The 17,335-nt window shown below is 27.5% G+C and overlaps 2 protein-coding genes and 1 pseudogene across 2 annotated transcripts; 2 read left to right on the top strand and 1 right to left on the bottom strand.

The window, feature by feature from the left end:
- Window positions 1-1,398: 1,398 nt before the first annotated feature.
- Window positions 1,399-3,001, top strand: LOC126551561 (uncharacterized; the record flags this gene model as incomplete). The annotated part of the gene is made up of 2 exons (XM_050205288.1): window positions 1,399-1,547; window positions 1,672-3,001. Coding segments are annotated over 2 exons (1,479 nt in total), but the record flags the coding sequence as incomplete, so codon positions are not given.
- Window positions 3,002-11,534: 8,533 nt separating this feature from the next.
- LOC126552556 (uncharacterized) lies at window positions 11,535-13,151 on the top strand. The gene is made up of 3 exons (XM_050207274.1): window positions 11,535-11,799; window positions 11,877-12,058; window positions 12,120-13,151. The coding sequence occupies exons 1-3, from the start codon at window positions 11,535-11,537 to the stop codon at window positions 13,149-13,151; spliced, it is 1,479 nt and encodes a 492-aa protein (XP_050063231.1).
- A 61-nt stretch (window positions 13,152-13,212) lies between these two features.
- Window positions 13,213-16,848, bottom strand: LOC126552557 (uncharacterized; annotated as a pseudogene).
- Between the last annotated feature and the right edge of the window lie 487 nt (window positions 16,849-17,335).

Raw genomic sequence — 17,335 nt, forward strand, 5'->3', positions numbered from 1 at the left:
AGCTGAAACATTGAAAAACTTTATTATTTCTTGTATAGTTCCAATAGCGTTTCTTACACTTTGAATCTTATTTGATCTAGATAAATTATTATTCAACGAATGATTTAAACACTGACATATTAAAGCATTCTTGGCAGATTTTTGTATAGTAATTACTGCTCCACATATTGTCAATATATTAACACTGCAACCATCACAACCGATTCCTACACATAATTTTAAATCTAGTCCCACACTTTTCAACATTTTTACAACTGTTGAACCAAGTATTTCTCCTGTAATAGTTGGTTCTGACTGTTGTAAATCTAATGTGTTACTTTCATTATCTATATCAAAATCAAGAGCATCTGCACTATCATTGTCCTTATGAAGATCAACAAAACCAATAAAATCTTCTCTGACTGTATTTTCATAAATATATAAATATATCTAATTGATATACTAAGCTGAGATATGCGAGATACATCAGTTGTTTCATCAAATAAAACATAGTAATATTTTGCCTTATGTATTCTATTTAATAAAATAGAAAGAACTTCATTACCACCTAACTCATTTGTTGATGTTTTACTAATATAAGTAGCATTTTTTTTAGCTGTCATTAAATGATTTTCCAAAACTTTATCCCCACTATCTTTTCGGAATTTTAATAATGAACGAAAATTTCCTTCAGTTGCAACAGGACTATTATTTGTATTAAGTAATGAACCATCATCACGATGGCCTCTGATAGGTATATTCTTCTGTTGTCCATGTAAAATTAAAGTTTTTATCATTGGAACTAGTCTTTCTCTATTTTCAATAGCCTGTTGTTTACGTGAAGTTTCAACCTAATTTCGAATATCATAAGATGGATTTTTATATACTTGAATTATTCACTTTTAACTATTGCCAACTTATGAATTATGATACTGAGTTTGAGAATGGCAATCTAAGTCGCCATGTTTTCCTAATAAATAGGCAAATTTTATAAGGGGTTCCGTCACCAATTTTTTTAACAGATATTGTTTTTTGACCACCTACTAGAATATCATTAGTAAAAATGGCGCAATTTTTGCAAAAAAATTCTTTTTTCACATTGGAATAAATTAACCAAGAATAATTAGATAAATGCTGATGATTAGGACGTCACTTTTCTTCTCTATAGAGACCGTGCAGTGGTACAGCTAGCGCTCCCAGTGGTAAATTTGCTTACTTTTACCGGGAAACAAATCACACGCAAAATGTGTTATATTAATAATATTGCATGTATTCCATTTGATTTATAAACATTTTGATAGATACTTTGCGTAATTTACTATACACTTTAAGTATAAACATTGTAGATAGGTATCTTAAGTTTAAAACTAAACCATTTATAAAGTTATTTTAATTTTCTTCATAATAAAATATATAAATATGAATAAAAAATCGAATAACAATTGTTGTGTTGTGAATTGCAATAATACATACAAAAATACAACAAATATAAAATTTTATAATTTTCCAAATCGGGCACATGAGAAAAAAACAAAAGACTGTTGGATTAAAGCAGTTAACAGAGTTGAGTAAGTAAATGAGATATAAATAATAAAATAATAAATTATTTTAAATAAAAATGTATAAAATATTATATACATTTATAGTCATTTATCAAAGTATTTATTTGAATTATATGTTACCTTATTAAAGTATTAATGGAAAACCTTGGATTCCAACAAAGAACAGTGTCATTTGTAGTGCTCATTTTGTTGGAAATAAGAAATCACTTGATCCAAGGAGTCCTTCATATATACCAACAATATTCCCAAAACTTTATAGAAAGAAATTGAATGACCCATTACAACAAAGTGCAAGATATGAACGAGCTATTAATCGTGGTGCCCTAGCTATTGAAAATCAATCAAACAATTCTGATGAAGTTGTAGGAGTCTTACCCCTTATAATAGATCAAAATAATATAAATACTTCAGTTAGTATATGTACACAAGTAGCATTTGATGTGCCTGATGATAATTTTATATTTTCTTGTGATTTTGATGGTAATAATGTTAGCACTCAAGTATCAATTCCTAAATTATTTCATAATTTTACTAAACCTACTATGGTTGAAAAATCTTGTGGGTTAGATTTTGAACAATCAACATTTTGTTTTTCTAAAATTTCATTTCATGGGTATGATTCAATCAAGTCAGAAAATTCATTAAAAGACTTAACTGGCACAACTTTTCAAATATTTAACTTTTTTTTGAAACTTTTACCTCAAAGTAATAGATTAATTATAAGTCAGGAAAATACTCTTTTAATTTGTTTGATGAAATTAAAACTTGGACTAACATATTCATCTTTAAGCACATTTTTTTCGATTCACAGAACAACTGTTAGTAGGGTTTTTTCAGAGTGTTTACTATTTTTAAGTCAGAAATGTAAACATTTAATATTTTGGCCCAGTAAAAGTACAATAATGGAAACGTTACCAGAAGTTTTTAAAAAAAATTACCCAAATTGTAGGTGCATTATTGACTGCACAGAAATTCGGTCAGAACAGCCTAAAACTGTGGAGCAGAGGGTTTGTATGTATTCACATTATAAAGGAGGATATACTATTAAAGTACTTGTTGCCATTACTCCAAATGGAATGGTTAGCTTTTTGTCTAAATCGTATGGTGGTAAATCCAGTGACAGTTATATCACTAACGATTCTGGTTTTTTGAATAAACTTGAACCTGGAGACCCGGTCCTTGCAGATAAGGGGTTTCCAGGGATAAAAACAGGTGTTGATGATCAGAATAGTATTCTTGTAATTCCTCCCATGCTCCATAATGGTAGATTTACCGAGGAAGAAGTTCTAAGTACTTATAATGTTGCTAGTGTGAGAATACATATTGAGAGGCTTTTTGCTAGGTTAAAAACATTTAATGTACTTAATAAAATTACATCTGATCTATTGGTATATATAGATAACATTTTATTTATGTGTTGTGTGTTAGTAAATTTAAGCAATCCAATAATAAAACAATAACACATTTATATAAAAACAATTTATTATTATTTCTTAATTAACAATGTTAAATAGATGTAAGTATCATATGATTTACTGATACGTGTATAATATATATTAATCATATAAAACTCTTGCAATATGACTATTTATTTGATGTTACATAAGTTTGGTAAATAATATGAAAAATAAAATGTATCTAACTTAGAAATTAAGTTAGACAAGAATATTGGATCTTTTTTTATAACCAACAATAAAGGTTCAATAAAATTGAAAATATAAAAGTGACAATCATTTAAACCTGTACAGTACATTAAAATTTGAATTTGTGTATAATACACATGGCTAGCTTTTAAAACAATTTCTCCGCTTGAAATTTTTAAATAAGACAAATTTGGTATTCCAGTACTTGGATCAATTATTGGTTTTTTTTTTGCAGGAACTAGGACATTTAATTTCTAATACTGAGATAATTTCTCCATTTTTCAAAATCAAACCATCAGGACTAGCACAAATCCAAGGTTTAGATGAATGAATAATAAGTCCACTTTTAATTACATCAACATTGTATGAAGAAGAGAACAACGTAAATGCTTTGTTTTCAGTCTGTAATCCATAAAAAACATTAGATGCTCCTTTTCCTTTGATTTCCGTCTCATTTATTAAAGATATGGCCAATTTATTTTTACTTTTCTCAGATTTAGATTTTAATGTTTTTATTTTATGAGCTTTTAAACTAGCTGAAATGCGAAATTTTCTGTATTCTAACCAAAAAATGTTTTGGGATTGGTTCAGTGTTTGATTAAAAATATGTTTAATTGTATCAGCATTAACAGAAATATGTGTAAAGAAAAAAATGTGTTCAACACAATTTAATGGAAATATAAAATAATTTGAAGCCTCATTATGAACTTGTTTCCTAATAAGATTAGATAAGTGTACAGCATTTTTTTCAATTTTTAATTGTTCAACAATCGTATCAATTATATTAAGCAATGTGTTAGAGCATATTCTATCAATTTCAGTTCGTTCTTCTTCATAAATATTTCTAGATACAGAGCATGGTATTGAAAGTATATTATGATCCTGAATGAGTATTTTATGATTTATTGCAGGTACATCAGTATTCAAACGTTTTTGTGGGAAAAGTTCTGAAATTGTTTTCCCCTTCTTATATAAATTTTCACCAACTTTTGAGGGCTTTCCCCAAACCTGAGGCTCGTTTGTTTTGGAGGTCCCCTCTTCATTATTAATATAATCATTACAGCTGCTATATGCTTACAGCAAGATCCAGCCCCAGCTGCACATTGACAATAAGCATTTTTAACATTTCTAAACCATCTAACTATTAAAATATTAAACAAATATTATAAAATCTACTACTAATAAAAAATTCTACCAAAAAAATCTTATTTAAATTACCTCAAGTTTCACTTTATAAGGCTCTAAAGTAACACTTGTTTGTCTAACAACTGAACCAGTTATTACACTTAACCCATCAATAAGCTTCAGTTCCTGAACTAAAAACACATGATTACTGTCATATAACATTTTACCCTTATTATTTTTATATGAAAAGTGTGGTTTAATATTTTGAAACCCGTACTTTATTATTAAATTTGCCATTGTTGTAAAATAAATTTGTAAACTACAATTATTATAAAAAAACTCGTTGCTAAAGGTAATAGCTAAGCTAATAAAAGTACTTTTAATATAGATAATCATAATATATTAATCAAATTTGAAATGTCAACAACCTCCTTAATCAATGTGACTATCAAATTATTATATTTATAAAAATACAATGATTAATTAATTATTATTGTATTTATAGTTGTATAATTTGTATTACGGCCTAATAGAATGTATACAAATAATAACAACATCGTCCCGGAATTAGTATTCATATTGTCCACCAGAGCGCGATGTTTCCCGACGTATGCACAGTCTCTATTGCGTTCGTTATGTACAGAAAAAGGAAAAAAAATTTTGGAGGGACCCAGTGATTTTTAAGAATCATAAATTTAGTAAAATCATTAATAGAATATATGTGGTCTATATATTTAGTATCATAATATTCCGATGAAGTAGTAGTATCATTATTATCATCAATAATACGTTGCGATTTTATTGAGCTCGTCGAAGCAGAAGCCAATAAACTATTGAATGACAAACTTGGAGTTAAAGTATCCACTTCTTCTGTTGATGTGACACTTTCATGGGTTTCATGCAACTTAATTTTTTTTTTATAACAAATTTATCCATTATAGGTTTAGAAATATACCGTTAATATTATACAATATATCATTATAACATTAATATAACCATTTAGAAATAATTTAACATAAATATATTTGAAAATTTCTTTCATTTCTAATTATTCATTTCTTAAGAAATGCTTTCTCAGTTGTTGCATTTATTACTTTATTCTTTGTCTGATTTGCTATACTTTCAGATAATGGAAATTGCTTAAATCTAGGGTCTAAAAATGTACAAATTGTCAAAGTATTACTATTTTCCAAATTTGAAAACCGCTTATAAAGTCCATTTATCAGTTCCAAAACCACTTGTGTTACATGAGTATCAAAATTTTTACTATACATTTTTTCAGTTACATCTTTTAACCCATTGTATAAAATAATAACCATTGAAGCGCTAATGTAATTCTCACCACTTACTGTTTTGGTTACCTCTTCAAAGGGCTTTAATACCAAACAAAGCTCTTTACATATTTTCCATTGATCTGGGGAAAGAGTAGGCAGATTTGTATCGAGTATAGCTAAAGTTGCTTTTATTGCATTTTCCAATTCTATGAAACGGCATAACATATAATAGGTCGAGTTCCATCTTGTAGCTATATCTTGTATTATTTTTTTAGGTACTGTTCCGGAATTTTGCTGGTATTTATCCAATTCATGAGATGCATTCGAACTTCTTTTAAAATTACCAACTATTGATTTTACAATACTTATAACATCTGAAATTGTTGATAATTTTAAAGCGTCTTGTACAATAAGATTTATGGAATGTGCAAAACACCCAAAATGCTTTAGACCTAAAATTGTTATGGCACCTTTTATATTATAATCATTATCAGATACTACCAACAAAACTTTATCATCTAATTCCCAGTCAGTTATGACCGATTGGATTTTATTACTCAGATTCTTACTAGTATGGGATTCTTCAAACGGTACACATTCCAACAAAACAGATATAAATTTGAAATCTGGGTCTAAATAATGAGCAATTATTGCTATGAAGCTTTGATTATTAATTGACGTCTAACAATCAGTTGTCAAACAAACTGATACAGCATTTTCCTTAATTTGTGATTTCATATCATTTAAACATTTTTCATATGCAAATGGTAAAGCAGTTTTTGACAAGCTCTGTCTACTTGGAAGACTATATGCAGGGTTAACATCCTAACAAAATCTTTAAACCCCTATCTTCTACCATACTAAATGGCCTACAATCTATATAAAAAAGTTTTAGTAAACTATCATCCAAATTTGATTTACCAGTTGCAGATATTTTCTTTGGAACATATGTGTGTAAAGATAGTTGACTTCTTTTTAGTGGTCTAACAATGTCTCTAGTACTTCCTACTTCAGAAGTACTTTCACCAAGTGAAACAATGTTTACATTATTATCCATATAGTGACCTGTTGAATCATGCGAGTGTTGAACAGTTTGTGTCTCCTAATGGTTACAAAAATGTATAATATATTTAAATTAAATTATTTAATTTAAAGGGACATACACAGACCAAAGTATTTACCTTTTTCAAATATTTGTTACAAATACTAAAAATACTAAATGAAGCAGTTTAATATTTGTTTTTTTTATTATATACATTAAAGACATTTATTTTCAAAAAAACAATCATTAACAATTCTATCTATGTACGTCCCTACTAATTTGAATTATGTTCTTACTTCTTGTTGTGGTCTATTATAGATCTGCAAATCAACCAAAGGATGTTTCCTCTCCATGTGCTTTTTCAAATTTGACATTGTTGTCTTATGCGAAATTTTGACTTTACAAATCTCACATTTTGCATAATGTGGATCAATATATGTAAAAAATCGCCACAGTACACTTAACCTTTTTTTTGATTCACTCATAATTAAAAAAAAGTTGTGAAATTAAACAATATAATAAAAAAAATAGGTACTCAAGTGTTCAGTAGACAATAAGGCACAGCACACTATTCAATTCAATTGTTGTGTTTTGAACACAAAATTATAAATTATATTTTTAGTATTAAATAATTGATATTTATATAATGTCTAAAAATAGAATAAAGGAAAGATTTGAATATTTATTTTGGAAATTTAAGAACTAAAAATAAAATAGGGAGACTTTCTGTTGTTAAGTATGTGTAATATTTATTACAATATTATATATTTTATGTTTTGAATCTTTATAGTTAATAGTTGTATAATTATTATAGATTTATATAGATTAGTACTTATAGTTGTCTGTTACCTATACATAGTACATACTATCTAACTATTCCATTGTAACTAGAATTATTATTATTTTGTATTCATGTCTAGTGTAACATGTAGCATATAATTGATTACTTCATCTGATGTGCTATATTTGAATTCAATAAAAAAATTATTGCATACCAAAAAATTATAAAAAGGATTCTGAGGCTCTGTACTGTCGGCCTAGTAATAAATTTTATTATAAATTATAATATATTTAAGATTATCTACTACAGTTATCATTTCTACATGCGAAAGAATAAACCTAGTGTTGTACCTATATAATATTTAAAATCAATTAATCAACTATTGAATAAAATATTTAAATAAACTATAGATTAGAATCTAAAGTTATTTAACTTTTGATATTGAAAACTATATAGATTTTGATTCTTAGTATATAATACATTTGTATTACTTTTTTATTATTATTTCGCAATGGGTACAATTCAATGAATCACCACAAACAATTTCACTACAATATATATATTTTAAAACATTTGTGCGAATGTCGTATTTTTAATACTTTTAAATCGCTTCAAGTAAAATGTTTGAGACTTTTTGTTTTAAATTTTTAAGTTTTCTGACCGTACATACAATTTTTTATTGACATTTATAACTCCAATAAATTACGTATAAAATATACCTATATCAAAATATTTTTAAAATTTTAATGATATTAAAAATACTTATTGAAAATGTATGGTTATTTATTTTTGAGTTTCAAAAAAAAATCGACTTTCTTAAAACTTAGTTTTACATTAATGTTTTCGTTTTTCCATAATTTCAGGATTAATTTCTAAGAGAATAGAGGCATTTTATTACTCTAAAAGTTATGATACTTTTGAGAAAAAAAAACATATAATTAAATTATTACACAATATTTATTAATTACTAATCAACACTCTATTCAGAAGTCAAAATATAATATTATATTCTAAATTTGAATTTATAGTTAAATAAATTAGATGTGTTCTTAAATTAATATTACTTAACATATTATACATGTATTGAAACAAAAAGATACATCTGTCATTCAGTAATAAAATGAGACTATTTTATATTGTTTAAGATTTAAAATAAATCTTAATTGTGGACCTCAATATTTTTTATCACATAGGTATTTCAATATTTCAGATTAACTACCGTTGCATAAAGCTATTTCTGAATTTGGTTACGCCATTAGTCACTGGAGTAATTGTAGCTGTAAAGTATAATTATAATATTTTATTATCTATTTGGTGACATGAGTTACTTAAGCATTGAGGTATAAATGGGGTATAATGTAAAATGAGTGGTGACCAGTCACCATAAAAAGTCACTGTGACATTGAAGTCGCTGTCACCAAAGTCACCGTGACAATATTTTGTCACTTCTTGCCACCTCTAGTAAAGAAACACCGCGACGAGCCGCAAACGTCGGTGGCGGCGATGACGCACACGCGACAAAAGTATAAAGACGACGCACGGCAACGGGTCGTAAACGTCGGTAACGACGATGGCGCGCACACACGACGAAAACACCACGACGGGCCGTAAAAGGTTGGTGGCGGCGAAAAAAAATAAAATATTTTTGCGTAACAACGACTGACGTCTCATATTTTTAAATCACACGTGTGAACGGGGACGAAAAACAAAACAAAAAAAAGCGGGCAAGTGGGTACCGTTCTGCTGTACATAAGGGGGTGGGGTTGACCTCGGACTAGGGTAGGTTAAATTTGAATGCAATGATAGGTATCATTGTATACGAAAAACGGTTCTGAACGAAAATGATTTGTCAGCCTAGGATATAATTTCCAGTGGTTGGTGAAAAAGGTGGTTTATGTTTTAATGGCCTGAATACACCAAAATGTAAGTTCTTTTATAATTATTGTAAGCTAAACTTATGAAAAATCTTGTATTAAATTTTCAACTCTTAGCTACCTATACAAACATTTTTATGAATTATACCTACAAAATAATTTGTAAATATTCATAATTTTGACGAATTTTTGTCAAAAATTGAACTTCAAATGCTAATAAAAAAAAATTGTGCCTATGTATTCTTATATTTTTTTAATCACTATAAGAATAACATATGAGGAACTTTGTATAAAATTTTCAAGTATTTTGATAGGGCCAAAAAAATTTTATCGACACGTCAAAAAAAAATTTTTAGAAAAATTGAAAATGTCAGTTGTCTATAAATAGCTAAAAAAAAGTCAAAATATTTTGAAAATTAAATCACGTAAAGAAAACGCTAATCTTAATAACTGGTAAAATTTTCAAGTATCTACGACTTAAACTTTTTGAATAATAACAAATATTTAAAATTGTTTGAGGATAAATCGTTATCGTTACGCGATTTCGTAAAAATTTAAAATTCAAACGCACATAAAATTTTTCGTATAATGATGTTATGAGTTTTCTCTATAGCTACTTGAAGGAAAACTTATGGAAAACTTAGTGTTATAATTTTAATCCTTAGTTATGAACACAAAAATTTTATAATTTTTCAACTTCAAAGTTACTTGCAAATTTTCGCGTTTTCGACAGATTTCGTAAAAATTTGAACTATAAACGCTTATAAAAAAAAATTGTGACTAACGATTTTTAATTTTTTTTAGCTACAATAAAATCAAGTCATAAGGAACCTTGTATTAAATTTTTTATCGACACTTTAAAAATAATTTCTCAAAAAAATCGAAAATTTCAGTGGTCTATAAATAACTCAAAAAAGTCAAAATTTTTTGAAAATTTAACTATATACAGATACCACTGACAATAACATTTGGTGGAAAATTCAAGTATTTTCAGTGATTAGTTTTTGAATTACAACCATAAAAAAAATCGATTTGGTCGAAAACTGGTTTTGCGTAAAAATTGCCGTTTTGGCGTCATTTTTTTTTTGTTTTTCTCGATTTTTTTGAAAACTGTTGGAAAATGTTAACTTTTTACCTCTATAATGCACCAAGGATATTCACTTTTACATCGAAAACCACCCCCATAGTTTGAAATTGGAGCATTATTTCGACTAGTTATGCTGTACACAGACACAAAAACAAAAAAAAAAAAAAAACACACACACCATTGTAAAATCAATACATTCATCACTTCGTTCAGAATCTAAAAAAGTTCTACTTGCATTTCTTATTATTAGTATTTGCAATTAGAATTTTAATTTGTACTGAAACATATCATAAATACAATGAAATAGCATCTCAGTTCCTTAAAAAAATTGTCAATGATTATGGTACCTTATATGGCTTTCACTTAATAACGTACAATATCCATAGTTTAATTCATTTACCAATGTTTGTACTTAAGCATGGTAAACTAGACAATTTTAGCTGTTTCCGATATGAAAACTATTCACAAGAACTAAAAAAATCAATTATATCTATTAAATACCCATTACAAGAATTATTCAATAGAATAATAGAAAATCAAAAAATAAGTAATAAACTTCCTTATCAATTATTCTTTCAAATCCCTTCCTTATGTAATGAAATTATACATAGAATTCCTTCATCACTGCTTAATACTAATAATGTACTATTGATATAACAAACTAATAATCGCTCCCTGGTGGACAAAAATATAACTACCCGATGTGGGACATAATAAAAATAAACGGTCAGCCCGCGCCTCGCAGCCGCTCACTACTTCACTAGTCACTGCTCAGTCAATGTCTTAAGTCTTTATTACTCTTTTTACTTATACTAGAGGCGACTTGAACATGGCTCCAGTCAAAAATTTGGTTGGGTGGTTGGGAAATCATCATTAATAATATTTATTAATTATTAATACATAATAATTTATAACTACTAATAGCTCAGTCAAACTGATTTTTTATTTAGTAAAATATCAAATTTGTGCAATGAGCGCCGGATGGTATATTTTAGGCTTTACCCGGTCAAATAAAATTGTCAAATCGCCACATATGCACTAACTTATCTAGTACTACAGACTATAGTCTATGTGAAAAAATCATATAGTCTGTGCTAGTATCTGCTAGTCCAGTAGTTGTATTTGTATTTCAGATTTCTGTTTTTTCTTTAAAAAAGTTTAAGTAAAATGGCTGTTTCTCGCAACGGTAGAATCTATTGTGGTGTGTTTGGTTGTAAAACATTTTACTCAACAAATGAAAACATAAGTTTTCATTTACTTCCCAAAGAAAATGATCCAAAGGTGCTTTGGATTAATAAAATGGGAAAGGAGGAATTAGTTAACAGGCGGTGTGTATGGGCAAAGAACCTAAGGTTTGGAAAAGAATCTTTGAAAAAGACACAACTTCGTGTGTGTTCACTCCACTTCACTGAAAACGACTTTATGCCTTCAGGTAATATTTTCCAACCAACACCATTTGCTAATTAAGTTAATTTGGTTGTAACAGTTCTATTAAAAAATATGGTATAGGAGTAAATACTAAACGAAAACGACTTAAGCCTACTGCTATTCCGAGTTTAAATTTGCCAAAGTCTACAGTTTCACTAGAATCTCCTAAAAAAAGACGCTCTCCCAAGAAAAGAGATTTACCCACATCTACAAATTTAAATTATTCATGTGAAACTTCTACTTCTGTTGAAATACAAGAAAAGGTGAATTTGTTCTTGATTTAAAAATATTCAATTAGTAATTTTATTTCAATTTAAATTATAGCCACTTCAATCAACATGTTTAGAAAACACTTCTGATGTTGATGAAGATGATACTGCTGAAACGATCAAACAATTGTATGATCAAATTGATTATAAAAACACAACGACTAATGTGTCCACTCAAGTCACTAGTGGTGATTTAATGGTTCCATTTATTTCAATAATTAACTCACCTAAAAATTTATATACTTTGACTGGAATACCTTCATTTGAGTTATTAAATAAGATTGAAGAACTGTATCGTTTGCAGTTTCCAGATAAACGTTCTCATAATTTGAGTTATAAAGAAAGAATTGTCATGGTATTTATGAAATTTAAACAAGATTTACCTTTTGTAGTATTATCAATATTGTTCAAAAATGTTTCACCTGAATCTTGTAGATTAATTTATACCACTATTATACCGTCACTAGCTATGATTTTAAATAGTGTCATATATTGGCCATCAAAACAGGAAATTTTATCAAATATACCTTATTGTTTTGAAAAGTTTAGTAACACCAGAGTAATTATAGACTGTACAGAGATTGCAACCCAAAAACCCAAATGCTTAACATGCCGTATTAAAACCTATAGCAACTATAAATCAACGTTTACCTTAAAATTCTTAATAGGTATATCACCTGGTGGACTTATAACATATGTAAGCAAACCATATGGAGGTAGAGCTTCAGACAAAGCAATATTCGAGCAAAGTGGATTGATAGGAATGATGGAAAGATTTGATGGTATTATGGTAGATAAGGGATTTTTAATTGACGACTTATGTTTAGAAAAACAAATAGAATTAATCCGACCTCCTTTTTTAAAAAACAAAACAACATTTTCTAAAGCTGAGGCACTTTTAAATAAAGACATAGCTAGTGAACGTGTACATATTGAGAGAGTGAACCAGCGTATTAAGTCATTTAAGATTTTCCAAAATAAATTTTCATGGTCTCATAATTATTTAACATATGACATAATGATCATAATTTGTGGAATGTGTAACTTAAGCTCTCCCATTTTTGCAAATGATAAATTTAGTGTATAAGATTTTAACTAAAAAAGTTCAAAGTGTAAGGATATTTATTTTAAATTTGTATTTCACATATTGTATGTAATAATTTTTCAAAAAAAAACAATTTTTAAAACCTGTAATAATGTTTTACAATAATTAAAATCAAATTCAACATTTATAACTATATAATTATGTTCTAAGCTATTATAAACCACAAAGTCACAACTACTTAAGTTTAATAGAACTAAACCTAATTGGACTTGAGCATAATATGCATCTTTTTTATTTAATGTTAAAGACCCATCAGCATTTTTTGAAATAAACTTCACTTTTTCAATAACATCTTGTAACCCGACTGTACTACCAAGGTAGGGGCATTTTATTTCAACTAGTTTAGTTGGTTCATTAAAATTATTAATAATTATACCATCAGGTGAATAACCTAACCAGGGGTAGTCATAACTAGTAACGAAACCACAAGGAACAATTTTTTGCTTACTATCCCTTGCAAATAACTCTATTGCTACACTCTCATATTTTATTCCATGTTTAACAAACTTATTAGAAAAAGTATTAGGCCAAAAATATTTGCTGGCTTTAAGAGCCCACTGTGCATCAGTCTTTTTTGAAGCTGTGTAGTAAGTAAATAATGAATAACACCTACTACCAGTAATTTTAAATTGTCGTATTTGATGCCAATAAGACTTGTCTATTAAAGATTTTGTTCTAATATTAATAGGACTATCTTTAAGTTTAATTTTACTATCATAAATGGTTTGACAGCAGTCACCAAGATTCAGAACCCCGTACATATTTAGTGATAGTAAAATTGGATGACTATCGAAAACAAATGGCTCTACTAATATGGGATCATTTTTATTTGAAGATATTCCTTCAGGATTACGTCCTACACTGTGCAGAGCTATTGCAGAATTTGGTGCAGCAGATATAAGAGCAGATCTGAAATTAAAAAAATAAATGTTTATTAAATAAGTAATTCTGAAAATATTAATCAACATAGTGACCTTAGTTCTGATGGAGAAAATGTCAATGAAACTTTTTCAGTAGACTTCACACAACAAAAATGTTCTATAGAGACTGGTTTGAACTGTTCTAGAGATGGCTCTTTCAACTTTGACCATTGACATTGTACATCAGTAGAGGATAGAGTATCAATATCATTTAAATTATTTCTATTAGTAAAATAATTTTAGTTAATAATGCAAATAATTTATTAATATTATAGCAAAATAAAAATTAAAAACTAAGTAATATAGCAAGTTAGCTCTGCAGCATAAAGCAACTCATAAATGACCAATATATAAAATAAATTATTTGTAGGAATAACTAAACATAAATACTATTATGAAGTGGATTAATCTATATTCTATAACCTCACTAAACAATTGTAAGTATACTTAATTATTATACTATGAAGTACATATCATGATACCTATTTAAGAATAGCAATACAGCAACAACATGTTTGCATCTTTCAGAAGCACCAGCAGCACAAGAACAGACAAATGATTCAATTTTAATTGTTGTTGAATCTACATTCAATGTTCCAGAAATTTCATGAGGTTTATCTCGAATATGAGAACTTTGTATAACTAAAGCTTTTATCAATAAACCATTCTTCTATAGTTAATAAATAAACCATAAGCAAGTGTGATTAAGCAAATTTTGCATGTTAAAACAATTTTGAATCATTTACATTTTAGTTGACTAATAAAAATTAAATTTACCTGCTGAACTTTACCACATAAAATAATTTGTTTAGCTCTCAAAACTTCTTCACCTTCAACAGCATTTCTTGAGCTTGTGGTACATTGTACAAAATCAAATATACTTTTTAAAGATAAATACATTGTAATAGTTCAAAATTTAACGAGAAATAAATAATAATTAAGAAATTACAATGACTATGAAATACAAAAATTGCAGTATTGTTAAATCAGAATTCAAAATCGGTGTTATCAAAATAAGTGTCCCACATCGGTTTAGGGGGGAAACCGCCTCCCATAGTGATAACAGCGCTACCAGTGTTATTTTGTTTTCCCAATTTGAAAAAAATATTTTACCATTTTCTAATACATCAATAAATATTCATAATGAAATTAGATACATAATGTTAACAAATAATAAGCTTGTATCTATTCAACATATTGTTCTCTATCAAAACAAACCAGAATGTTTAATCATAAAACAATTCCTTAGTTTTTCAGAATTTAATACAGTACCAATATCATATTTTAAAATTGGTGTGTACATCATTGACACTACTAAAATGTCAGAATTATTTTGTAAAAGTTTAACTGATATTAAATACAAATGTTTTTTTGTTAGGTTGTCAAACAATTTAGCAGTCATTTCTTCTTTAAACCATTTAGTTTAAATGTTATTTAAATTTTGTTTTTATTTTTGACTAAAATCAAGCTGATTCTATATAATGTAAAATATTTACATGTATTTTTTATTTAGTTTATGTTGTATGACTAATATTTATATTTAAAGTACCTATTAATAAATGTTTTTATACATTATATTGTTATTGATTTCTAAAAAAATTGTTTTTTATACTTGTATTATAAAATTGTTTGAATTATTTGTGTAAGTTTCACTTACTAATATTAAATACAAATGTTTTTTATTAGGTTGTAAAACAGTTTAGCATTGATTTCTTTTCTAAACTATGCAGTATAAATGGTATTAATATTTTTTGCTAAAATCAAATTGATTCTATGCACTGTAGATCATTTATATATGGACACTAGGCATAGACAATACTTAAATTGTAGCTTATTAAATGTTGATAAAACCTATTCACCGTACGAACCTGTACAACCATACTAAATATAATTTATAAATAGACTTTTTTTATTTTTCCCGTACATAGTTACATGATAATATTAACATCAACGTCCACGGGCCAACTACCTATATATATTATTAATGATAAGCTATTAATATAGCTATAATATTAATACCATAAATAGAAATATAGAATTATTAGAATTGACAATAGTTCGTAGTACCCATACCCACATAATATTAATTATTATATAGGTACATTTATAACGATATTATATTGTTGTTTACGCTGTACACATAACACAGGTCTTACTGCATATAATTGGTAATTCTTATTTCTTATTGGTTATTAGTTAATAGTTATTATATTCTAAAATGGCTAACGGAATTAATTAATTATGTGTTATGAAACAATAATGTATTTAAAAGAAGTATAGTATAATATTATTATTATTTACAACCACCAAATTGACCACCACCACTACCACCACCCCAAAAATTTGGTCGGGTGGCCCGACCTATACCCCGTGTTCGGCGCCACTGCGTGTATGCAACGCAATTTATGATGTTCGGTGTTTCACAATACACAATGAGAAAAATGCAAAAGTTTAGGATTAGACAAACATTGTAAACAAGATTGACTTATTCATCACCGTTTAGGATCTGATTTATGTAAAGTTTCCTTACTAATGGACCCCAACATTTCGCAAAGATTTGTAATTTAAAATGCATTAATTTGAATACGAACATTTGGCACTAGTTGACGAAAACCAATACATGGTTATACTATACTTAACACAGCACACTAGGCACTATCTCATGCTCAAATTCACTTGAAAAATTCTCAATAGAAATTACTAATGTGGGTAGAATAACAATTTCCCAATCTTACAAAAAAAAATATTGCTAACTCCATGTTTATAGCAGAGAGTAAATGTTAAGCTAGATATTATACCTAACAATGTTGAAAAATTACGCAATTCGAAATTACAGAAAATTTTAAAGGAGTTGTACCTATCACAAATACAAAGTGTATTAAAAATTTAAATATTCTTGCTGTACAAGTAGTAGAATTAAGTAAACTTATATATGTACAGTCTAATGTTCAGTCTAAAAATAGAATTGTATGTTATATTTATTTATGTATTTTTTTTTTTTTTGTTTTTGGAATAACAATAGTAATATTTATAAGTAAATTAAGAAACAATTTTATAAGAATGTACAATTCTGAGATACCAGAGGAACACTCCAATGTGAAGCACACTAGAGTATAATAAATATTTTTTTTTCTTCTCTCCTTCTCATTGTCAAAAAACATTTTATTATAAATATTGTACTTTAATTATGCTGTACTGACCTTTGACATTCCAAGATACAGACTCTTAGATTGGATGAAACATGGT

The sequence above is a fragment of the Aphis gossypii genome, chromosome X (assembly GCF_020184175.1).
Source record: "Aphis gossypii isolate Hap1 chromosome X, ASM2018417v2, whole genome shotgun sequence".
Taxonomy (NCBI): domain Eukaryota; kingdom Metazoa; phylum Arthropoda; class Insecta; order Hemiptera; family Aphididae; genus Aphis; species Aphis gossypii.